Source organism: Melospiza georgiana, chromosome 18 (assembly GCF_028018845.1).
Source record: "Melospiza georgiana isolate bMelGeo1 chromosome 18, bMelGeo1.pri, whole genome shotgun sequence".
Lineage (NCBI taxonomy): Eukaryota > Metazoa > Chordata > Aves > Passeriformes > Passerellidae > Melospiza > Melospiza georgiana.
The window spans coordinates 12,406,419-12,429,744 of record NC_080447.1 but is presented as its reverse complement, the minus strand read 5'-3'; the positions used below and the strand labels follow the sequence as shown (position 1 = coordinate 12,429,744).

At 65.4% G+C, this 23,326-nt stretch overlaps 2 protein-coding genes across 2 annotated transcripts; one reads left to right on the top strand and one right to left on the bottom strand.

Annotated features, from left to right (window-relative positions):
• The first annotated feature begins 3,926 nt into the window (after positions 1 to 3,926).
• On the top strand, positions 3,927 to 14,948 carry DTX1 (deltex E3 ubiquitin ligase 1). The gene is made up of 9 exons (XM_058037289.1): positions 3,927 to 4,236; positions 8,228 to 8,882; positions 10,248 to 10,309; positions 10,442 to 10,603; positions 10,777 to 10,838; positions 10,914 to 11,072; positions 12,403 to 12,564; positions 12,682 to 12,771; positions 14,356 to 14,948. The coding sequence occupies exons 1-9, from the start codon at positions 3,978 to 3,980 to the stop codon at positions 14,578 to 14,580; spliced, it is 1,836 nt and encodes a 611-aa protein (XP_057893272.1). The 5' UTR covers positions 3,927 to 3,977; the 3' UTR covers positions 14,581 to 14,948.
• Positions 14,843 to 22,113, bottom strand: LOC131091310 (rasGAP-activating-like protein 1). Its single transcript, XM_058037288.1, is given in 20 exon segments — positions 14,843 to 15,273; positions 15,797 to 15,920; positions 17,724 to 17,776; positions 17,779 to 17,815; positions 17,921 to 18,113; positions 18,241 to 18,353; positions 18,434 to 18,471; positions 18,474 to 18,514; positions 18,679 to 18,824; positions 18,907 to 19,024; positions 19,124 to 19,206; positions 19,528 to 19,565; positions 19,568 to 19,609; positions 19,612 to 19,648; positions 19,761 to 19,834; positions 20,532 to 20,675; positions 20,756 to 20,814; positions 20,907 to 21,023; positions 21,112 to 21,168; positions 22,009 to 22,113. Coding segments are annotated over 20 exon segments (2,010 nt in total). The 5' UTR covers positions 22,074 to 22,113.
• Between the last annotated feature and the right edge of the window lie 1,213 nt (positions 22,114 to 23,326).

Below are 23,326 nucleotides of genomic sequence, written 5' to 3'. Positions count from 1 at the left end.
CCTGTGCCCCCATCCTGTCCCGCCTTTGTGTTCCCGTCACAGCTTCATGTGCCCTCATCGAGTCCCATCTCAGTGTCCCTGCTCTGGCTCCGGGTCCTGTCCCACCTCCGTGTTCCCGTCACAGCTTCCTGTCCCCTCATCGAGTCTCATCTCAGTGTCCCTGCTCTGGCTCCTGCCCTGGACTTGTGTGCCCAGTTATGTCCCCACCCCAGCTCCAGGTCCTTCTGCCATGTCCCATTTCTGGATCGCTGTCCTGTCTCCATGTCCCCATCCCATCTCCATGTCCCCATCTCATCTCCATGTCCCCATCCCATCTCCCTGTCCCCATGCCATTTCCCTGTCCCCATGCCATCTCCATGTCCCCATGCCGTGTCCCCATGCCGTGTCCCCATGCCATCTCCATGTCCCCATGCCATGTCCCCGTCCCATCTCCATGTCCCCATGCCATGTCCCCATCCCATCTCCTTGTCCCCATCCCATCTCACTGTCCCCATGCCATCTCCATGTCCCCATGCCGTGTCCCTGCCCCATGCCAGCCCCAAGCACAGCTCATTGTCCTGGTGGCAGAGGGTGACCCTGGGCTGGCACGGAGCGAGTCCCCCACCATGGGGACAGGAAAGGGGACGGGTGGGTGTCCCCATGCCCGACCCGGGACCCCCCCGTGCCCGAAGCCACCAGGTGGCACAGCGAGGCCACCGCGGCCACCTCTGCCCGGCCCCCAATCCAACCCTAACCCGACCCTAACCCTGTCCCCAAACCTGTCCCTCCACGGGCATGGCCATAGTGACAACTCCTCCATTCTCAGATCTGTCCCCAAATCTGTCCCTCCATGGGTACAGCCATAGTGACAGCTCTCCTGTCCCCAGATCTGTCCCCAAACCTGTCCCTCCATGGGCACAGCCCCAGTATCAATGCCTCTGTCCCAAATCTGTCCCTCCATGGGCACAACCAGAGTGACAACTCTCCTGTCCCCAGATCTGTCACCAGATGTCTCTCCATGGGTACAACCCCAGTGTCAACTCCCCTGTCCCCAAATCTGTCCAACCCAACCTTAACCCTGTCCCCAAATCTGTCCTGCCACGGGCACAGCCATGACAACTCCCCTGCCTCCAGATGTGTCCCTTCATGGCCTCAGCCAGAGTGACAGCTCCCATCCCCACATCTGTCCCCAGATCTGTCCCTTGGCAGGCAGAGCCACGAGCCCTTGGGCTGAAGGTGACAGATACTGGGGTGCCCTTGTGGCTCAGGGCCTCCTGCCACCTCCCGTGCCTCAGTTTCCCCACAAGGCTGTGGGAAACACCTGTCCTAAGGGGGGACAACGTGTCCCCTCAAGCAGGGTGGTACACCTGGGGGACAGCCGCCCATGGGGACACCCAGTGTGTGTCCCCAGTGTGTGTCCCCGGTCCCCCACGCCCTGCCATCGTGGGTGTCCCTTGTCTGGTGTGTCCCCACTGTTGCTGCCCACACCCAGTTCATGTCCCCAGTGCAGACACCCGGTCCCCTGCGTGTCCCAAGGGTGTCCCCACAGTGCCCAGCGTGTGTCCCCGCTGTGAGTGCCTGGCCCCGGTGAGGGAGCCCGATCCCAGGGCGGGCTCCCGGTGCGGCCCCCCCAACCTGTGCATGTCCCCGGTCCCCGTCGTGTCCCCACTGCGTGTCCCGGCTTCCCCCACCGTGACCCCGGTGCCGATGCCCGGTTTCCCGTGCATATTCCCGATCCCGATGCCGGTTTCCCGTGTGTATTCCCGATACCGGTCCTAATGCCCGGTCCCCCGTGCATATTGGCGGTGCCGATGCCCGGTCCCCCGTGTGTATTCCTGATCCCGATGCCAAGTCCCCTGTGCATATTCCCGGTGCCGATCCCCGGTTTCTCGTGCGTATTCCCGATCCTGATCCAGTTCCCCCGTGAATATTCCCGATCCCGGTTTCCCGTGCGTATTCCCGATCCCGGTGCCGATGCCCAGTCCCCTGTGCATATTCCCGATTCCGATCCCGGTCCCCCGTGCATATTCCGGTGCCGATCCCCGGTCCCCCGTGAATATTCCCGATCCCGATGCCCGGTTCCCCGTGCGTATTCCCGGTGACGATCCCCGGTTTCCCTTGTGTATTCCCGATCCCGGTCCCGATCCCGGTTTCCCGTGCGTATTCCCGATCCCGATGCCCGCTCCCCCGTGAGTGCCCCCGCTCCCCGGCGCGCGTTCCCGGCGCGCGTTCCCGCCTCGCGTGCCCGCGGCCGTGCGCGCCGCCGGTGCCGGTGTCGGTGGCTGCTGCCTGGCGCTGCCTGAGCGCTGCCGCCGCCCGGCCCCGCGCCCGCCGCTCCCGCCGCCGCCGCCGCCGCCGCTCCCGGTGCGGCCGCGGGTCCCGGTGCGGCTGCGGCCGCCGGAGGTAACGGGCGGGGACCGCGGCGGCCATGGCGGGGCGGGGGGCGGCGGGACCGGGCGCCGGCGGGCTGGGGGCTGCCGTGATCGCGGGGAACCGGGCACCGCGATGGGGGAACGGGGCACCGGGGGGGCTGCCGTGCCTCGGGGGCACCGCGCTCCGGAGGGATGCGGGCTGCCGCGCACGGGGGCACCGTGCGCCGGGGGGGCACACAACAGGCACCGAGCGGGAGAGCCGCCGTGCCCGGGTGTACCGTGCGCGGAGGGGCCGTGCATCCATCCCGGGGGCTGCCGTGCGTGGCGGGGCACCCTGCACCGGGGGCTGCCGTGCGGCGGGGGGGACACCGTGCATGGGGCCAGGCCTGGTGTCTCAACCCCCCCTCTGTGAGAGCATTCGGGGCCCGGTTTGGGGGGGCTGTTGGCCCCGGGATCGCCCCCACGGCGCGGTGCGGGGGGCTCAGGGCTGGCTGAGGGTCCCCCCCACCGTGCGCGGGGCTCGGGGTCACGGCGGGCGCACACGCGTGTGGGGGGCGCGGTGCGTGCGAGCGCAGCCCAGCCGGGGCCGCGGTGAGTGTGCCCGCGGGGGGGTTGTTGTGCTGCCGTGGCTCCCCCCTGTCGGTCCCGCTGCGTGTCCGTGTCCCCGGCTGTGCGTGTGCCAGCGCGTGTGCCCGTGTCCGTCCGTGTCAGTGTGTCTGTCTGTGCGCGCCCGGCCGTGGCCGTGCCTCCGTCTGCCGCCTGTTTGTGCGGCCGATCCCCCCTCGCCCGGGCCCCCGGGGGCTGCCGTGGGTGGGCTGGGGGCCGGCGGGGAGCGGGGGGCCGGCAGCACCCCCAGCCCGATGCCTGCAGTGCAGATCATAAATCAGCGGCGGCTGGAGCGGGATCCAGGGCCCGCGGGCTCCCCGGCACCCAAAGCCCCGGCGCGGGGAGCGATGAGGCTCCCCCGGCTCCTGGGACCCCCGGCAGTCCCCCAGGGCCGCGGGCAGGGTGGCCCGCCCCCCCTGTCCCCGTTGTCCCCTCTGTCACGCCGGAGGCCGGCAGCCGGCCGGGGTTGGCAAGCGGCCCGCGCTGCCAGGGCTGCGGGCACGGCGGCCCCGCTGCCCTCGGGCTCGGCGGGGCGGTGGGCACGGTCCCGCAGTGCCACCCGCCCGGCGGTACCCGGGGTGACCCCGCCGTGGCCCTGTTTTGCAGGTGACACCCCCGTCACTCGCCACCGGTGACGCGCGGGGACAGCCGTGGAGCCGCCGGGGACGTGGGCTGAGCAGCGGGACGCGAGGAGGAAGAGGAGGAGTGGGTGTCTCGGGGCCAGCGCCGTGGCTGCGCGTCCCCATCGCCGTCCTCGAGCCGACGCAGTCCTGGTGGCTTTCTGGAGCCCGAGCCGTGCCAGCAGCCCCGCGGGGAGGAGGAGGAAGGGCCGCGGAGGCCGCGCCGGGTGATGGATGGCCCCAGCGGGAGCGGCCCCGGGCGGCGCGGGGAGCTCGGGGAGCCGGCTGGCAGCGCCCGCCCCTGCAGAGCCCCGCAGCGCCGGCCCCGCTGAGCCCCGCGGCAGCGTCCGGAGGGGCCCCGGCTGAGCCCCGCGTCCCCCAGAGCCGCGGTGGCCCGGGCATGGCGCGGCCCGGCCCGGGGGCCATGCTGGCCTCGGGGGGCCTGGGCTTCCCCCCGCAGAACGTGGCCCGCGTGGTGGTGTGGGAGTGGCTGAACGAGCACGGGCGCTGGCGGCCCTACTCGGCCGCCGTGTGCCACCACATCGAGAACGTGCTCAAGGAGGACGCGCGCGGCAGCGTGGTGCTGGGACAGGTCGATGTCCAGCTGGCGCCCTACGTCATCGACCTCCAGTCCATGCATCAGTTCCGGCAGGACACGGGTAAGGGGTTGGCGTCGGGCCAGGGACATCCGGCCACCCGTCCGTCCTTCCATCTGTCCGTCCGTCCGTGCAGCCATCCATCCACGCAGCCTTCACTCTCCCCTCTGTGTCCATCCATCATTCATCCATCCATCCATCCATCCATCCATCCATCCATCCATCCATCCATCCATCACCCATCCATCATCCATCATCCATCCATCCATCCATCCATCCATCCATCCATCCATCCATCCATCACCCATCCATCATCCATCCATCCATCATCCATCCATCACCCATCCATCATCCATCCATCCATCATCCATCCATCCATCCATCCATCCATCCATCATCCATCCATCCATCCATCCATCCATCCATCCATCATCCATCCATCATCCATCCATCCATCATCCATCCTCCATCCATCCATCATCCATCCATCCATCCATCATCCATCCATCCATCCATCCATCCATCCATCCATCCACCCATCCATCCATCCATCCATCCATCCATCCATGCATCCACTGGCACATCCTTCCCTCCCTCCTCCCTCTGTCCTTCCATCCCACCATATTTCCATCTGTTCTTCCATCTTTCCCTCCTTCCTTCCATCCATCCCTTCATCCCTCCCCTGTTCCTGTGTGTATCTGTCTGTCTGTTGTTCCATTCATCCGTGAATCTGTCACTTCTTGTCTGTTTGTCTGTCATTCCATCCATCCATCCATCCATCCATCCATCCATCCATCCATCCATCCATCCATCCATCCATCCATCCATCATCCATCCATCTTCCCCTTGCTCCTTCTGTGTATCTCTGCTTATTCATCCATTGTTTCCTTCCTTCCTTCCTTCCTTCCTTCCTTCCTTCCTTCCTTCCTTCCTTCCTTCCTTCCTTCCTTCCTTCCTTCCTTCCTTCCTTCCTTCCTTCCTTCCTTCCTTCCTTCCTTCCTTCCTTCCTTCCTTCCTTCCTTCCTTCCTTCCTTCCTTCCTTCCTTCCTTCCTTCCCTGTGTATCTCTGCTTGTCTGTCCCTTCATTCCTGCATCCCTCCATCCCTCCATCCATCTGTCCATCCATCTGTTCCCTCACTCTCCAGGGCTCCAGTGCCCCCATGGGCCCCTCCAGGCTCCTCCATCCCTTTCCTTTCCCATCCATCACAGATCCCCATCCCTGAGGGACCTGTCCCCACATCCCTGCATGTCCTGTCCCCTCCGTGGATGCTGTGCCGTGTCCCCTTGTCCCGCTGTCCCCTCCTAGTCCCCTCCGAGCTGCTCCATGCCCAGGGCAGTGGGGAGGCCCTGGGAGCAGCGCTGGGCACTGGGCTGGCTGCAGCTCTGCTGGTTGGTGCTGCTGCAGCGCATCCAGGCCAGGAATCCCGTGGGAAATCAGAGCTGATCCCACACTGGGACCGAGCCCAGACCCCATTAAACGTGTCCCTGTCACGGTGTGACCCATTAAACAGCACGTGCTGGCTGTGCCGTGGGGGATGTGCTGTCCTGGGTGCCCATCCCTGCATCCCTGCCCAGGGCAGGATCCGATCCAGGCCAGGCAGAGCGGGCAGGGGACCTGCCACACCTCAGGTGACACCTCCTGGACCTGCCACACCTCAGGTGACACCCCCTGTACCTGCCTGGGGGCACCCATAGCAGGACCCCCGTGGTTGTGACACCTCTCCTGGCCTCTGATGCCACCACTCCCAGTCCCCAGGGGTGCCAGGTGGCCCTGATGTGGGGCTGGGGACTGAGATGGCAACTCAAACAGGGATGTGCCACCTGCCTCTGCCATGCAGCCTGGCTCTGAATCCATCCCCAGCTGGTCACGGACTTGGCAAAGGGCAGCTTGGCACCTGCAGCCCTGAGTCAGCGAGGACACGGCCCGACCCAGAGGGTCTGTGCTGACTCAGAGTTGCGGGAGCCACCGGGACACCCTGGCTGTCCCCGTGCCACCTCCTGCCAGTGCCTCTGACAGCAGCTGGCACCACATCCCATGGCCGCAGTGCTGGGTAACCCTCGGGACCTGTGCCCGTTGCGGGGCTGTGAATGGGTTTGGGGTGACAAAACAACTCCTGCCAGGATGTCCCTGGTACCACAGTCCTTGGCCAGCAGGATTTGGGGACAGGGATGCTGAGAGAGGGACCTTGGTGACCCCAGGGGTGTCATGGCAGGGCACACAGCCATTGCCCCCAGCGCTGTGTCCGTCTTTATCCATCGTCCCTCCCCAGGGTTTGGGCAATGCCACCAGCTCATGGTGCCTGGGGACAAGAGGGTCCCCTGAGCTGAGCTGAGCTGAGCCGAGGGTGCTGCTGGTGCCTGCTGTGGCATGGGGACACGGGCAGGGCTGGCAGGAGGTTGGGGGCTCGGGGGGCTGGGCCCATGCAGTGCCTGGGGACAGAGAAACCCAGAGACGAGCAAAATGAGGTGACCCCGTTCTGAGAGCGGGGACGTGCGGCCCCCCCGGTGGCCCTGGGGACGCTGTCTTGGCCCCGTGGCTCTGGCATGGCTGGCAGAGGGGGCTGGGACAGCTGGGGACAGCTGGTGGCCCTTGGGGACTGGGAGCTGTGTGTGCCAAGGGGATTTGGGATGGTCCTTCATCCTCTGGGGGAGGCGGGATGTGAGGGGCATTTTGTGGGATTTGGGATGGGGATGCGAGGGGCAGGGGGATGTGGGGTTTGGGATGTAGGATGTGAGGAGCAGAGGGATGTGGGATTTACCATGGGGATGTGGGATTTGGGATGTAGGATGTGAGGGGCAGGGGGATGTGGGGTTTGGGGTGGAGATGTGAGGTGCAGGGAGATGTGGGATGCATTTGGGTCCGGGATGTGTTTATGGGTGGGATGTGGGATTTGGGCAAGAGTGAGCAGCGGGACGGGGGACATTGAGGCAAGGAGGCAGGGCTGGGAACTGGGGTGGGATACAGGACATGGATGTGGGGGGATGTGGAGGGCAGTGGGGTTGGAGGGCAGTGGGGTGTGGGATTAGAGGGGAGTGGGCAGTGTGGTGTGGGTGGCCTGGAGCAGCAGCGGGATGCGAGATTTGGGATTTGGGATGCGGGATTTGGGATGTGGGATTTGGGATTTGGGATTTGGGATGTGGGATGTGGGATCTGGGCAGGGCGGGCCGCAGGGCCCCCCCGCTCCCCTCCGGGCCCCGGCGGAGCTGCCTCAGCACACGGCCGCAGCTGGGCCTGCCTCTGCTGCCTGCTGCCGCCGGTGATTAATGACCCTTAATTAGCGCCGCTAATCGAGCTGGGCAAACGCTGCCGGCCGGGGGATAGACAGGCCCCGTGCCGGGGGGCACCCGAGGAGCGGCTGCGATGCTTCCCCCATTGCAGAGCTCCGGAGGGGGCTGAGGGGTCCAGCTCCATCCCAAACAAGCGGCGAGGGGCTGGGATTTGGGACAATCCCTGTCTGTGTCACTGCCAGAGCCAGCAGCTGTCAGGAAACCTCTCCTGACCGGGAAATGCTTCCCCTGGCCTGGGATGGCCACGGGGATGGGAGGGTGGGGAAGGGCTTGGACCAGAGGGATGGAAAAAAGCTGGGAAAAGCACAAGGATTTGTTGGATTATGCCCTTTTCTGGCCCAGAGATGGGGCAACTGAGAGGCTTTAAAAAAACCCTTTATTCTGTTTTCAGTCTCATGTGATGGATGATAGAATTGTCTACAAATTTTGAATTCTCACCTTGGAGAATTCTCTGCAAATCCATTTTCCACATTGGCTGAGCAGCATTGCCCTTCCCAGGACATGCACGAGGATGATCCTGAGGGGTTTGAGTCTCTGTCCAGTGGCAGTCCAAGTCACTGTCCCCAGTGGTGGGATGAGGGTTGGATTTATCCCCGAGGAAGCACTTTTGGGGTGCAAAATGGGGATTTTAGCGAAGGGGCAGAGTGGCTAATGCACCCCAAGGCGCCTCTGTACCCGATTCCCCGCGGGATGCCGGGCTGGGAGCTGGACACAGCGATGTCTGAAGGTCCCCCCGGTGGTGTCACCCCCTTGTTTGTGTCCCCAGGGACCATGCGCCCCGTCCGCAGGAACTTCTACGACCCCTCCTCAGCTCCGGGCAAGGGAATCGTGTGGGAGTGGGAGAACGACAACAACTCCTGGACCCCCTACGACATGGACATCTGCATCACCATCCAGAACGCCTACGAGAAGCAGCACCCCTGGCTGGACCTCTCCTCCCTGGGCTTCTGCTACCTCATCTACTTCAGCAGCATGTCCCAAATGAACCGGCAGACGCAGCGCAAGCGGCGGCTGCGGCGCCGCATGGACCTGGCCTACCCGCTCACCATGGGCTCCATCCCCAAGTCCCAGTCGTGGCCCGTGGGCCCCAGCACGGGCACCCCATCCTGCTCGTGCCCCCAGTGCCTGCTGGTCAACAGCACCCGCGCGGCCTCCAACGCCATCCTGGCGTCCCAGCGCCGCAAGCTCTACCCGGGCACCGTCCGGCAGAGCAGCACCTTCGCCGGGACAGCGCTGTGGCCCGCGGGGACCGCCACACCGGCCGTGGTGGCGGCCAAGGGGGAAGGGCTGCGGGTGGCCGCAGCGGGGTTCGGCCCCGGGCAGGGCGTGCCCAGCGCGGCGCTGCCCGGCCTCAACAACCTCAACCGGCCCGGCACGCAGCGAGGGGCCGGGCTGGGCGCCAGGGCTGCCGTGCCCCCCGGGTAAGATGGGTGGGGAGGGGACAAGAGGGGTGTCACCGAGGCGGGGATGGGCGCACAGAGGGGTAAAGGGGGTGATGGGGGTGCCTCGGACTCGGCTGTCACCTTGCAGGCAGCCCCAGAGCTTGTGGTGCTGTGTCACCTCCCTGGGCGGTGCTGGTGGTGCTGGGATCTGTGCAGAGGGGATGTGGTGATCCCTGCCGTGCTGTGCCAGGCCATGCCACGCTATACGTGGCAGCTGGAGCACGTGGAGGGCCTGGCCCCAGGGGAATGGTGTCCCCAAGGCCAGCATGGGCTGAGTGACCCGGCTCCTGGTCCGATGGTACCAGGCAGGTCCCTGGGAAGGCACAGCTGTGGGGAGAGGCCACAGCCCCGGTGCTCCTTGGTGTCTCTTCCGTGCTGGGAATGATTCACCAGGGGGTCCAGGTGGGCGAGCAGAGCCCTGGAATTGTGTCCTGGTGGCTGTCCCTGTCCCTGTCCTGGCACCCACATCTCCATGGCTGTGCCCCATGGTGGCTTGGCCTGGTGTCCCCTCGGGGCTGGCAGCACTAGGCTGGGGGGACAGGTGGCTTCTCTGAGCCCCCAGCAGCTCCTGGCACATTTCCTTCCCCTGCTGACGTCCTGCTTCCACTCCTGTGTGCTGGGCTGTCCTTGTCCCTGTCCCCATCGCTGTCCCTGTCCTGGCACACAGCTATGGACAGGGAGGAGGGGCTGGGCCTTGGTGTGGGTACAGGAGCTTTGGGAATGAGGGAAAACGCCCTCGTGTGGGGCTGAGCACTGCTGAACTCATCCCTGTGATACTCCCCTTCCCTTCCCTTCCCTTCCCTTCCCTTCCCTTCCCTTCCCTTCCCTTCCCTTCCCTTCCCTTCCCTTCCCTTCCCTTCCCTTCCCTTCCCTTCCCTTCCCTTCCCTTCCCTTCCCTTCCCTTCCCTTCCCTTCCCTTCCCTTCCCTTCCCTTCCCTTCCCTTCCCTTCCCTTCCCTTCCCTTCCCTTCCCTTCCCTTCCCTTCCCTTCCCTTCCCTTCCCTTCCCTTCCCTTCCCTTCCCTGTCAGGATGCCCTGACAAGGTGCCCACCGTGGGTCGAGGAGGACGTGATGCCACCAGTGCCATTGAGTGCCCAGAGATGGGCAGGTGGCACTGGGTGTCCACTTGGATGACACAGCGACCCTCCAAGGTGGTGAGGGGACACCTTGCCCTGTGTCCCATGAGGAGGACACTGCCTGGGGACAGTGCCAGCAGCCCCCTGGGGACACCTTGCCCTGTATCCCTGTGGGCAGGACAGTGCTCTGGGGCCGTGCCATGCGGGGAGGGGACAGTGCCATCCCTGCCGGCGCTGCTGAGCCCCTTGCTGTCCCCGTGTCCCCGCAGGGTGCCAGCGCTGCCGGTGAAGAACCTGAACGGCACCGGCCCCGTCCATCCCGCGCTCGCAGGTAAGCGGGCACCGGGTGACACCGCGGGGTGACACCCGGGGGGAGCGGGGGATGGGGGGATGGTGCCAGGGTGGGCAGCACGGACAGACGGACAGACGGACAGACGGACAGACGGACGCTCTCCCGGCGCAGGCATGACGGGGATCCTCATGTGCGCCGCCGGGCTGCCCGTGTGCCTGACCCGCGCCCCCAAACCCATCCTGCACCCCCCGCCCGTCAGCAAGAGCGACATCAAACCCGTGCCCGGCGTCAACGGCATCTGCAGGAAAACCAAAAAGAAGCAGCTCAAGAAGAGTAAGGAGCCACCGATGTCCCTGCGGGGTCGGGGGACGCGGAGGGGCAGTGAGAACCCCCGGGGTTTGCTGGGGTGGTGCCCCCGCTGCTTTGTGCCACGCGTGTGGCGGGGGTGGCAGGGCTGTCCCCGTGCCATGGCAGGGGGGTGGTGGCACTGATGGCACTGCCCCCAGGTAAGACCCCCGAGGACGTGGTGCGCCGCTACATCCAGAAGGTGAAGAACCCCCCGGATGAGGTGAGCGGGGGGCTCGGGGAGGGCCGGGGGTGTCCCCTCCTCGTCCCCCCGGGGTGCTGATGGCGCTGCCGGCAGGATTGCACCATCTGCATGGAGCGGCTCGTCACCTCCTCCGGCTACGAGGGCGTGCTGAGCCCTAGGGGCATCAAGCCGGAGCTGGTGGGCAAGCTGGGCAAGTGCGGGCACATGTACCACCTGCTGTGCCTGCTGGCCATGTACAACAACGGCAACAAGGTCAGAGCAACCCCACTCAGGGGCTGGCCGAGCTCGGGGGGCTGGGTGGGTACTGGGCAGTTCCAGGGGGGCGCTGGGTGGGTGCCAGGGGTGCTGGAGGGGGCTGGATGGGTTGTTGGATGGGTACTGGGGAGCGTTGAATGGGTTCTGGGTGGGTACTGGGTGCTGGGAAGTGCTGGGTGGGATCCAGGTGGGTGCCGGGTGGGTCCAGGTGGGTGCTGAGAGGTGCTGGGTGGGTCCAGATGGGTGTTAGGTGGGTGTTGGGGCGGTGTCAGGGGTGCTGGGTGGGTGTTGGGAGGGGCTGTGGGGTTGTTGGTTGGGAAGTGTTGGTACTGGTTGTTGGTACTGGGAAGTGTTGAACGGGTTCTGGGTGGGTACTGGATGTTGGGGAGTGCTGGAGGGGTCCGGGTGGGTGTTGGGTGGGTGCTGGGCAGTTCCAGGTGGGTGCTGAGAGGTGCTGGGTGGGTGTTGGGTGGGTGCTGGGTGTTGGGGAGTGCTGGGTGGGGTCCAGGTGGGTGCTGGGGAGGTCCAGGTGGGTCTTAGAGGAGGCTGGGCAGTTCCAGGTGGGTGTTGGGGAGGTCCAGGTGGGTCTTAGAGGAGGCTGGGCAGTTCCAGGTGGGTGTTGGGTGGGTGCTGGGTGCGTGTCAGGGGTGCTGGATGGGTATTGGAGGGACTGAGGGGATTCAGGTGGGTGCTGGGTGTGTGTCGGGGGGAGCCTGTGGGGTTGTTGGGTGAGTACTGGGGAATGTTGAATGGGTTCTGGGTGGGTACTGGGTGTTGGGGAGTGCTGTGGGGTCCAGATGGGTGCTGGGTGGGTGTTGGGTGGCTGTCAGGGGTGCTGGGTGGGTGTTGGAGGGGGCTGAGGGGTTCCAGGTGGGAGCTGGGTGGGTGTTGAATGGGTTCTGGGTGGGTACTGGGTGTTGGGGAGTGCTGAGGGGGTGCAGGTGGGTGCTGGGTGGCTGTGAGGGGTTCAGGGTGGGTGCTGGGGAGTTCTGGAATGTTCCAGCTAAGTGCTGGCTGGGTGCTGGGTGGGTTCGGGGAGGTTGAGTGGGTGCTGGAATGGGTGTGGGCATTGGGTGGGTGATGGGTGGATGATGGGTGGGTGCTGGGTGGGTATTGGGTGGGTATTGAGCGGGGTTTGGGTGGTTTAGGTGGGTGCTGGGTGGGTGTTGGGGAGTGCTGGGGGGTCCAGGTGGTGCTGGGTGGGTGCTGGGGGATCCAGGTGGATAGTGGTGTAGTCCAGGTGGTGTTGGGTGGGTGCTGGGTGGTCCATGTGTTGCTGGGTGGGTGCCAGGTCGGTGCCATCCCTGAGCCCCCGCGGTGCCCCCAGGACGGCAGCCTGCAGTGCCCCACCTGCAAGGCCATTTACGGGGAGAAGACGGGCACGCAGCCCCCCGGGAAGATGGAGTTCCACCTCATCCCCCACTCCCTCCCGGGATACACCGACTCCAAAACCATCCGGATCGTCTACGACATCCCCACCGGCATCCAGGTGAGGGGGGACCCCGGTGGGGTGGTGACCCCGTGTCCCTGTGTCCCCGTGTCCCTGTGTCCCCGTGTCCCTGTGACCCTGTGTCCTCGCTCACCCCCTGTCCCCACACCCACCCAGGGCCCGGAGCATCCCAACCCCGGCAAGAAATTCACGGCACGAGGCTTCCCACGGCACTGCTACCTGCCTGACAACGAGAAGGGCAGGAAGGTGGGGTGGGGTGGGGTGGGATGGGATGGAAGGGATGGGATGGGATGGGATGGGATGGGATGGGATGAGATGGGATGGGATGGGATGGAAGGGATGGGATGGGATGGGATGGGATGGGATGGGATGGGATGGGATGGGATGGGATGGGATGGGATGGGATGGGATGGGATGGGATGGGATGGGGAGAGAAAGCATAGCAGGGATGGAAAAAGATAGGAAGGCACAAAATGGGAAGGGAAGGAGTGGAAGGAGGATGGATGGGATGGGAATGGGATTGGGTGGGGAAGGAAAGGGATGGGATGGGATGGGATGGGATGGGAACAGAAAATTGGGAGAATAGATTAGGAAGGAATGGGGTGGGATGGAAGGTGGATGGATGGGATGGGAAGGAATGGGATGGGGTGAGGAAGAAAAGGGGTAGGATAGGATAGGATAGGATAGGATAGGATAGGATAGGATAGGATAGGATAGGATAGGATAGGATAGGATAGGATAGGATAGGATAGGATAGGATAGGATAGAATGGGAAGGGATGGGATGGGATGGGATGGAATGGGATGGCGAGAGAAAGAATAGCAGGGATGGAATGAAAGAATAGCCCAGAATGGGAAAGAATGGGAAAGGATGGGGTGGAAGGAGGATGGATGGGACGAGGAGTGGGATGGGGAAGGGAAGGGAAGGGAAGGGAAGGGAAGGGAAGGGAAGGGAAGGGAAGGGAAGGGAAGGGAAGGGAGGGAAGGGAAGGGAAGGGAAGGGAAGGGAAGGGAAGGGAAGGGAAGGGAAGGGAAGGGAAGGGATGGCGTGGGATAGGATGGGAAGGGATGGGATGGGATGGAATGGTTAGGAATGGGGTGGGATGGGATGAGAAGAGAAATGATGGAATGAGATGGGAAGAGAAAAAATGGGGACAATAGAATGGGAAGGGATGGAAGGAGAATGGATGGGATGGGAAGGAATGGGATGGGGTGAGGAAGGAAAGGGATTGAATGGGACAGGATAGAATGGGATGGGATGGGATGGATTGGGATGGAATGAGAAGAGAAAGATTGGAGTGAGATGGAAAGAGAAAGAATGGGGACCATAGAATGGGAAGGGATGGGTGGGATGGAAAGAGAATGCATGGGATGGGATGGGATAGGATGGGATGGGATGGGATGGGATGGGATGGGATGGGATGGGATGGGATGGATGGGATGGATGGGATGGATGGGATGGGATGGGATGGGATGGGATGGGAAGGGATGGGAAGGCTGCAACTGCACTGGGGTGGGATGGGGGGTACTACAAGGAAGGGTGACATCCTGTGGGCACCGTGCTGGGGCTGAATCCCACCCTGTTGGGGCTGGGGCTGTGCTGTGCCAGGGGAGGAGGTGCTGGGGTTGCCTTGGGGCTGTGCCAGGCCATGCCAGGCTGGGTTGGGGTTGCCTTGGGGCTGTGCCAGTCCATGCCAGGCCATGCCAGGGGTGCTGGCTGGCTGTGCCAGTCCATGCCAGGCTGGGTTGGGGTTGCCGTGGGGCTGTGCCAGTCCATGCCAGGCCATGCCAGGGATGCTGGGTGGGTGAGCCCTGGCCGTGCCCGCCGCAGGTGCTGAAGCTGCTGATCGTGGCCTGGGACCGGCGGCTCATCTTCACCATCGGCACCTCCAACACCACGGGCGAGTCGGACACGGTGGTGTGGAACGAGATCCACCACAAGACCGAGTTCGGCTCCAACCTGACGGGGCACGGCTACCCCGACCCCAACTACCTGGACAACGTGCTGGCCGAGCTGCTGGCCCAGGGCGTGTCCGAGGCCACGCTGAAGGACTGAGCCGGGCCGGGGCCGTCCTGGCCCCGTGTCCCGCCCGTGCCACCCGCGCCGCTTCCCGCAGCCCCGCCCGGCGGGCCCGTCCCCCGTCCCGGGCCACCCGGTGCCACCCACCGCGTGTCCCCGCGTGCGTCCGTCCGTCCGTCTGTCTGTCCGCCCGTCCCGGCTCGCCCCGCTCTCGTGGCGATAGCGTCGTGGTCTTTTTTCTACCCGTGGCCTCTTTGCGCGTCTGTGCCACCCGTGTCACCCGTGTGCCACCCGTGTGTCACCCGTGTCGCCCGCCGCTGCCCCAGGAGCCGCGCACAGCCGGTGCCATGTACATCTCTGTGTTACAGAATACACCCCGTGCCGGGCTGCGGCCCCGCGTCCCCTCTGTGCCCTCCCGGCTGCGCTGCGAGGGGACGCTGGGGCGCTCCGGGGCTCTGGGGACAGGGAGGGCACTTGGGGGTGGCTCTGGGGACAGGGAGGGCACTTGGGGGTGGCTGTGGGGACAGGGAGGGCGCTTGGGGGTGGCTGTGGGGACAGGGAGGGCACTTGGGGGTGGCTGTGGGGACAGGGAGGGCACTTGGGGGTGGCTGTGGGGACAGGGAGGGCGCTTGGAGGTGGCTCCGGGGTCTCGTCGCGGCGGGCGAAGGCGTCGTGGGCCGTTGTCCAGGTCTCGCAGCACCTCCTGCAGCCTGTCCCCAGCGGGTCCCGCTGCACCCAGGGTGGGGTCAGTGCCACCTGCGGCACCCACCCGTGACCCTGCCAGTCCCCCTGGCACCGCCCGCGGGCATCCACCCCCGACACCCACCCGTGGTGTCCCCACAGCCCCTCCCGGTGCCCCCGTCCCGTCACATCTCACCCTGTGCCACCCCCGGACTGCGTGTGTCCCCATGTCCCCGTGTCCCCTGTCCCCGTGTATCTGCTGTCCCCTCGTGGAGGGAGCCGGAGCGGTGCCCTGTGGTGCCCGCGGGGCTCTGCCAGCCTGTGCCAGCCCCCACCCCGGGTGCCCATGTGTCCCCCCAGTGTCCCCAGGGCTCCCGTACCTGCCTGGCCCGGCCAGGGGGGCCCGGCCACCGCGCTGCCACCTGGCCCACTGTGATTGTGACAGGGATGGAGTGGTGTCACCTCGAGTGCCACCCCCTCCCACGACCCGAGGGTGCTCCTGGCAGCACCAGGGTGGTGGCATTGACCCAGCACCAGCCATGTCCCCTCCCTGCCCTGTGTCCCCGCTCACCCACGGTGACCAGGGCGTACAGGAAGGCCCGCACACGGGTGGCACTGGGCAGGAGGACGGCGTTCAGCAGGGCCATCCACAGCTCCTTGCCCTGCCCCAGCTGCAGCCCCAGGCTCCTGAAGCTCTGCAGAGCGTGTCCCATGCAGGGAAGGGGTGACACTGCTGTGTCCCTGCTGGTGTCACCCCCTGGGCCACCCTGGCTGCTCCCCTGGAGCCCGAGGGCTCAGGGGTTGGGAAAAGCGGAGCAGCTGGAGGGGTGATGGCACCCAAATTCTGCCCCTGTGCTGTGCCCAGCTTGTGGTGGCACAGCCTGGGGACAGGCAGGACTGGCCTCAAGTGGCACAGGAAGGAGCCAGCCCATGGTGTGTGGCACAGGGGCAGGAATGGCCCTGCCCTGCTTGGGGTCCCCATCATTCCCTGGGGTTTCTGTCCCTCCCTTTCTGGCCTCCCCATTCCTGGTGGGTTCCCATCCCTCCATAGGCTCCATGTCCCTCACAGAGGCCTCCATCCTTTCTGGGGTTTCTCTCTGAAGTCCCAAACCCTCCCTGGGCTCCCCAGGCCTCCCCACCATCCTTGTCTCTCCCAGTGATCCCCATCCCTCTGCAGGTCCCTCACCCACCCCAAGGGTCCCCATAATCCCCAAGGATCCCCATCCCTCTTCAAGGGTTCCCGTCCTTCCCTGGAGTTCTCATCCCTCCTCAAACTCCCTGTCCATCCCCAAGCATCCACATTTTTCCCCAGGAGTCCCACTCTCCCTAAGGATCCCCATCCCCCCACAGTGTCTCCATCCCTCCCCAGGTCCTCCACCCTTCCCAGGGTCCTTATCCATTCCTGGATCTCCCCAGGGTCCTTATTTCTCCCCCAGTCCCCCACCCTTCCCAAGGGTCTCCATCTCTCCCCAACGTCCCCATCCCTATCCAAGGTCCCCACCCCTCCCTGGTGTCCCCATCCCTTCCCAAGGTCCCCATCCCTCTCTGGTGTTCCCATTCCTTCCCAAGGGTCCCCATCCCCCTCCCTGATGTCCCCATCCCTATCCAAGGTCCCCATCCCTCTCTGGTGTCCCCATCCCTCTCCAGGGTCCCCATCCCTCTCTGGTGTCCCCATCCCTCTCCAGGGTCCCCATCCCTCTCCCTGATGTCCCCATCCCTCTCCAAGGTCCCCATCCCTCTCCCTGGTGTCCCCATCCCTCTCCAAGGTCCCCATCCCTCTCCCTGGTGTCCCCATCCCTCTCCAAGGTCCCCATCCCTCTCCCTGGTGTCCCCATCCCTCTCCAAGGTCCCCATCCCTCTCCCTGGTGTCCCCATCCCTCTCCAAGGTCCCCATCCCTCTCCCTGGTGTCCCCATCCCTCTCCAAGGTCCCCATCCCTCTCTGGTGTTCCCATCCCTTCCCAAGGGTCCCCATCCCCCTCCCTGGTGTCCCCATCTGCCTCCAATGTCCCCATCCCTCTCCAAGGTCCCCACAGCTCCCTGGTGTCCCCATCCTTTCCCACGGGTCCCCATTTCTCCCTGGCATCCTCATCCCTCTCCAAGGTCTCCATCCCTCCTCAATGTCCCCATCCCTCTCCAGTGTCCCCATCCCTCTCCAGTGTCCCCATCCCTCTCCAATGTCCCCATCCCTCTCCAAGGTCCCTGTCCCTCCCCAGTGTCCCCATCCCTCCCAAGATCCCCATCTCTCCCTGGTGTCCCCATCATTCCCAAGATCCCCATCTCTCCCTGGTGTCCCCATCATTCCCAAGATCCCCATCTCTCCCTGGTGTCCCCATCCCTTCCCACGGGTCCCCATTCCTCCCCAATGTCCCCTTCCCTCCCTGGTGTCCCCATCCCTCCCTGCTGTCCCCATCCCTCTCCAAGATCCCCTTCCCTCCCTGGTGTCCCCACCCCTCCCTGGTGTCCCCACCCGTCCGCGGTGTCCCTGTGCTGTCCCCACCTTGGCGAGCAGCAGGAGCGTGCGGCTGGTGCCGGGCTCTGGTGAGCACAGTGAAGGAAGAGGAACCCACTGATGGGGAAATACCTCACCTCCTGGAGGGGGACAGGGCCAGCTCAGGGCACAGGGACAGCTCAGGGCACAGGGACAGCTCTGAGCCTGCCGTGGTTCTCCTGGGGCTGTGCAGACCCCAGCCCCACCTCGTGCTGTGCCGAGGGGAATCGCTGCTCCACCCACCTGCGGAGCTGCTGGAAGGCCACCCTCATGGGGAGGGGACACTTGTCCACTGAGCCCAGGATGGCATCGAGGATGTCCCCCAGGTAGCCCTTCAGCAGCTCCAGGCTGCTCTCCTGCGCCTGCGCCTCCAACAGGGTCCCCTTGAAGGAGATCCTCCTGTGGGGACACCTCTGGGTCAGGAACACCGGGGATGGGGGCACTGAGCTGGCCAGAAGTGACCCAATAGGTGTCCCCTTCCTGCAGGGGACACAGGGACATGCCAGGGACATCCACCTGTGCCCACCTGCCCCGGCTCAGCTCCATCTTGCCGGGGTCCAGCTCCACATATTTCTTCTCCTCAAAGTTGCAGTTCAGGACTGGCTTCAGGACCTCGGGCAGGTAGGGCAGCCCCATCACCTGCAAGGGGTGGGAGGGCACTGTCCTTGTCCCCAAACGCCCTGCTGGGACACCATGGAGGCGTCCCTTTCCGTGCTCACCTTCATGAACTGCTCCATGGATTTGGAGGCCAGTGAGTGGAGCGGAAGAGGGTGTTGGGATCAGCTGGAAGGGCACAGAGGCTGTGGCAAGGTGGGCACAGGGTGACATCCCAGCTGTCCCTGGTGTGCCCAACCCCAGGGACACGTGGCATCTTTCCTGCGTCTCCCTTGGTGTCCTCACTCTCTCCATGGCAATCTGGAGTGACCCAGGTTTGGGGTTTCTTGAGGTGGTCCTGGGCACTTACTGGTCCTGGCCAGTGGTGAGGTAGTCCAGGAGGGGCACAGCCAGCCCTTGGCCCAAGAAGATCTTCACCAACTTGGTGGCCATGTCCTGCCAGCTCTCCACTGAGGTCACCTCCTCCAGGACAGCCAGAGCTGTGCCCTCAGGGGACTGTGGGGAGGGCAGGGTGGGCACAGCAGGGCCTCCACACGGGGGTGGTCACCCCAAAGTTCCCCACAGCCCCAGCACCCACCTGGGCAGGGCAGAGGATGGGCTCGGTGAGGAGCTAGATGAGGGGCTGGTAGTGGTGGGAGGGCAGGACCGTGTCCTGCAGCAGCCTCACTGCCAGCCTCAGGGCACCCAGCTGTCCCCTGCAGTGACACAGGGGCTCACCTGGGTCCTGTGCCCTCCATGGGGGCCACCTCGTGCTGCCCTGGTCACAACCCCCTGTCCCCTCTGCCTGCACTCACCCGTGCTGCTCGCTGGTGCTGGGGAAGGGCAGGAGATGGAACCAGCCCCTGGTGGGGCCCGGGCAGAGGGTGTCCAAGAAGAGCTAGAGCTGGGGGACAGAGGCAGGGTCTGGATGGGTGAGGGGACATGTGCCAGTCCCCTGTGCTGCACCTCCCTTTTGGGACAGCCCAGGACATGCAGAACATGTGCCAGTCCCCTGTGCTCCCTTGGGTGACAGCCCAGGACGCACAGGGTTTGGATGGACGAGCGGACATGTGCCAGCCCCCTGTGCTGCACCTCCCTTGTGGGACAGCCCAGGACACTGCATGTGGCACTGCCCCCAGCCCGGTGGGCTCACCCAGACCCCGCACCGGGGATGCAGAGGTGCCCCCAGCCCCACTGGGGTGTGCCCCGAGCTCCTCACCCGCCCCAGGAAGTCGTTCTTGCCCACCGTGTCCCATCCCAAAGCTCCACGCTCAGCACCCCCTCTGGCAGCTCGAACTCAGCACCTCATCCCAGCGAGGCAACCGCGTTTTCTTCGCCACCTGCGGGCACCGGGACTGATGCCCGGCGGTGCCCGGGGGTGCCCGGGGGTGCCTGAGCCTCCTGGATCCGTGCAGTAGCCGGTGCCGCCCCCAGCAGCCAGCAGTGACTCACGGCTGTCTCCAGCGTGTGCCCGCAGCACGACACCCGGCCAGAGGGCTCCGAGGTGCCCGAGGCGTCCCGGGTCCCTGTGAGGACATGGGGTCAGCAGGGTTTGTCCCCACCGCCACGGTCCCTGCTGCCCCGTGCCAGCTCGCCTGGGCATATGGGGGGCAGCCAGCAGGTGCCAGGGGGTGCTGGGGGGGGGATCGTGTCCCCATTTCCAGGGAGCCCTTCCTCCTCCAGTCCCTCCTGGCTGTCCCCATGGCCACCCTGTCCCCAAGGCCATCCCGTTGCCTTGGTAGCCGCTTTGGTTGCCATGGCAGCGGGATGCTGCCTCTGCTGGCTGCTCCATCTGTCAGCTGTGTGTGCGTGTCACCGCGCGTGTGTGTCACCGCGTGTGTGTCCCTGTGCACGCTCACACGCACTTGCACGCACATCTGCACCCCCAAACCCAGACGGGCAGCCTGGGCAGTGCCTCAGTTTCCCCAAATTTTGGAACCAAAGGGCAAAAACATGGTGAGAGCCAACCATTCTGCTGGGGACAGACCGCGGTGCTCCTGTGCCCCTGTCCCCAAGCAGGGATGGCAGCACACTTCCCACTGAGCCCCCATGGCATTGTCACATGTGGCTTGGCACCGCTGGTGTCCCCAGCCTGGTGCAATGAGGATCCTTCTGAGTGTGGAAAGGGGAGGACAAACCCTATGCCACCACTGTCCCCACCCCCTCCTCTCCTCCCTCCCACCAAAAATGAGACCCCGTGATGGTGGTGGCAGCCCCGGGAGCTGCCATCCCCCCACCTGGCCTCGATGAGGGGGCAGCACAGCACCCGCGGGTGGCCCTGCTCGGGGACCCCCAGCTCCAGGTGGATCTCACCCTGCACCTCCTGGTTGGGGCTCACAGGTGCCGGGCTGAGCCAGCTGTCAGTGCCTGCTGAGGGGGACAGCGTGGGCACCCCATGGTGGCAGCACGGGTCCCGCTGTCCCCCACCCCACTGTGTCCCCCCTCACCCCGCAGCTTGGCCGAGATCTGCTGGTGGCTGAGTGACACCTTGCCGATGACATCGTCCAGCCTGTGAGGGAACACACACAGCAGGACACTGCTGGGGACCTGCCACCCCTCGGGGGGTCCCCAGTGCCCACCCTGCCCGTGCTGTCTCCCTTCCCAATGGTGTCTTCATCCAGCACATAGATGGCGAGGCTGTGGAATCCACGGGGCAGAGGCAGCGTGATTTCCTCACCCCAAAAAGGGTTCAGGCTCTTCCACACAGTGGCTGTCCTGCCGGGATGGCAGAGGTGGCTGTCCCCCCAGGGAGGATCCCCCACTCCTGTGTGTCCCCTCCCCGTGTGGGACAGTGTCCCCGTACCTGGCCACCACCTTGTTGTCCACCTTGACCACGCAGCAGGGATGGCTGGAGCCAGACCTGGGCAGGGGATGGGGGTGCCCAGGGTCGGGAATCCCCCCCACCCTGGGGGCCCCAAACCCCGACAGTGAGGCACCAGGGGTGAGCTGAGCTGCTCGGTCTGAGCCTGGCCCTGCATCCCTGTGTCCCTGCGTCACCCACCCGTGCGTAGCACTCTCTGTCCAGCAGCACAGCCCAGCCCGAGTCTCTGTGACACCCCAGGGTGTCAGGATGACACTGCTCTGGCCCTTTCCACCAGAAAGAGAATGGGGTGGAGGGATGAGGGATGGATCCAGGGGCAATCCACCTGCTCGCTGCAAAGCCCCTTTCTGCTGGAGCAGCGCTGAGGGGTGCCGGCCCTGCTGGAGCCCCAAATCCCCAGGAGGTGCTTCACAAGGACTGGGACCCCGAGATGGACGAGGGACGTGACTCCAGTCTCTGTCCCTGCCATGGGACGGGAAGTGGGAGCGGTTCCCCGCGAGCCCCTTTGCAGCCCCACCACAGCCCCAGGCTGGGTTTGGGGGCGCTGGGAGCAGCACGGGGCACCCCATCATTGTGCAGATCGCCGGCTGTGCCCAGACCCCCGCAATGGACACCCCCCGAGGCAGGGACACGGCTCCGCTCCCGGCTGCCCAGCCCTGGGAGCAGCTGGCCGGTGCCAAGCTGGCACATCCGGAGGTGCCCGGGAGTGCCAGCTCCGCTGAGCCGTGTCCCGGGGCAGGAGCGGGCAGGGGTCTCCCTGCAGCCCCCGATCACCACCCCACACCCCCAAAGGCGCGGGGGTGCAGGGGCTCCCCGCCACATCTCCCGGGGTGGGTCTGGGGGAAATAGGGGGGCGCTGAGCCCCCCCCAGCCACTCACAGGTGCTTGGCGGGCAGGTCCTTCCCCTCCTGCCCCCGGCAGCGCAGCCGGGTGGTTTTGGCCATGCCGGCGAACTTCACACTTCGGGGTGGGCACCTGGGGGGCTGCGATGGGTGCCCGGGGCGCCCTGAGCCCCCGCGAAGCGCCGCGGGGCTGCCGGCACCGGCCCCCTCCTCTTCCTCCTCCTCCTCCGCCGTCGCTTCTCACCGCCGCTTCTTCCTCTTTCCTCTCCTCGGTGATTTTGCTGCCGCTCCGCTCCCACCTGCGCCAGGCGGGCACAGGGCGAAGGGCGAGCAGGGGGAGGTGGCACCGTACCCATCGTGGGGGTCCCATCGCCAGCCAGCGACCGGACAGCAAAGCCACCCCCCGTCCAAGAGGCGGGGAAACTGAGGCACGGCAGAGCGGTGGCGCCTGTGGTGAGGGGCTCCTGTCGTGTCACAAGGGGTGACAGGGATGGGGGGCTCGGTCTGGACCCCAAAGTGCCAAAGTAGGGAGGGAGAATGGGTAAACCCTGGATTTGGGGATCAGGGGAGGAAGGAAGTGCATGGGACCCCCCAAGGGACCTCCGGGAGACCCCAGCCCTCAGAGGGGACACCCGGTGCCAAACCGGGGGGACTCCAGCGGGTCTTGGGGTGTCTGTGGGTGCGGCACCCCAATGCCACCGCTCCCTGCACCAGGGACCCTGAGCCAGAGAGGATGGGGGGCGAGGGGGGACACCCCTGGAGGGGCTGTGGAATTTGGGGTGCTGGCCAGCTGTGTCCTGCTGGCATTGTCAGGGTGGGTGTCACCCGGGAGTGCTGGAGGGGCTCAGAGGAGGGGCGCTGGCTCTTGGGGGGCTGATGATGGGGTGCTGCTCCTTGGGGGGACAATGTGGGGCACGGAGTGATCGGGGTGCTGCTAAAGGGGGGCTTAGTGAGATCCTGGGGGGCTGCTGGGGGGGATGAATATAGGGGTGCTGATTTTGGGGGGAGGCAGAATTGGGGGGTGTCACCCAGCGGGTGCGGGGTTCTGGGGGTGTCGCTGGCAGGGGGTGTCCTCGTGTGGGTGCTGCATCCTGGGGGTGTCACTGGCGGAGGGGGTGTCCCCGTGTGGGTGCTAAGGGAGGAGGTGTCACTGGTGGGGGCTGTCACTGGTGAGGGGTTTCACTCTGTGGGTGTTGGGTCCCCGAAAGGGGGATCACTGGCGGGGGCTGTCACCCTGTGTGTCCTGGGGGCTGTCACTGCCAGGGGGTGTCCTGGTGTGGGTTTGGGGGAATGTCACTGCCAAGGGGTGTCCCCGTGAAGGTGTTGGGTCCCTGAGGGTGTCACTGCCGGGTGTT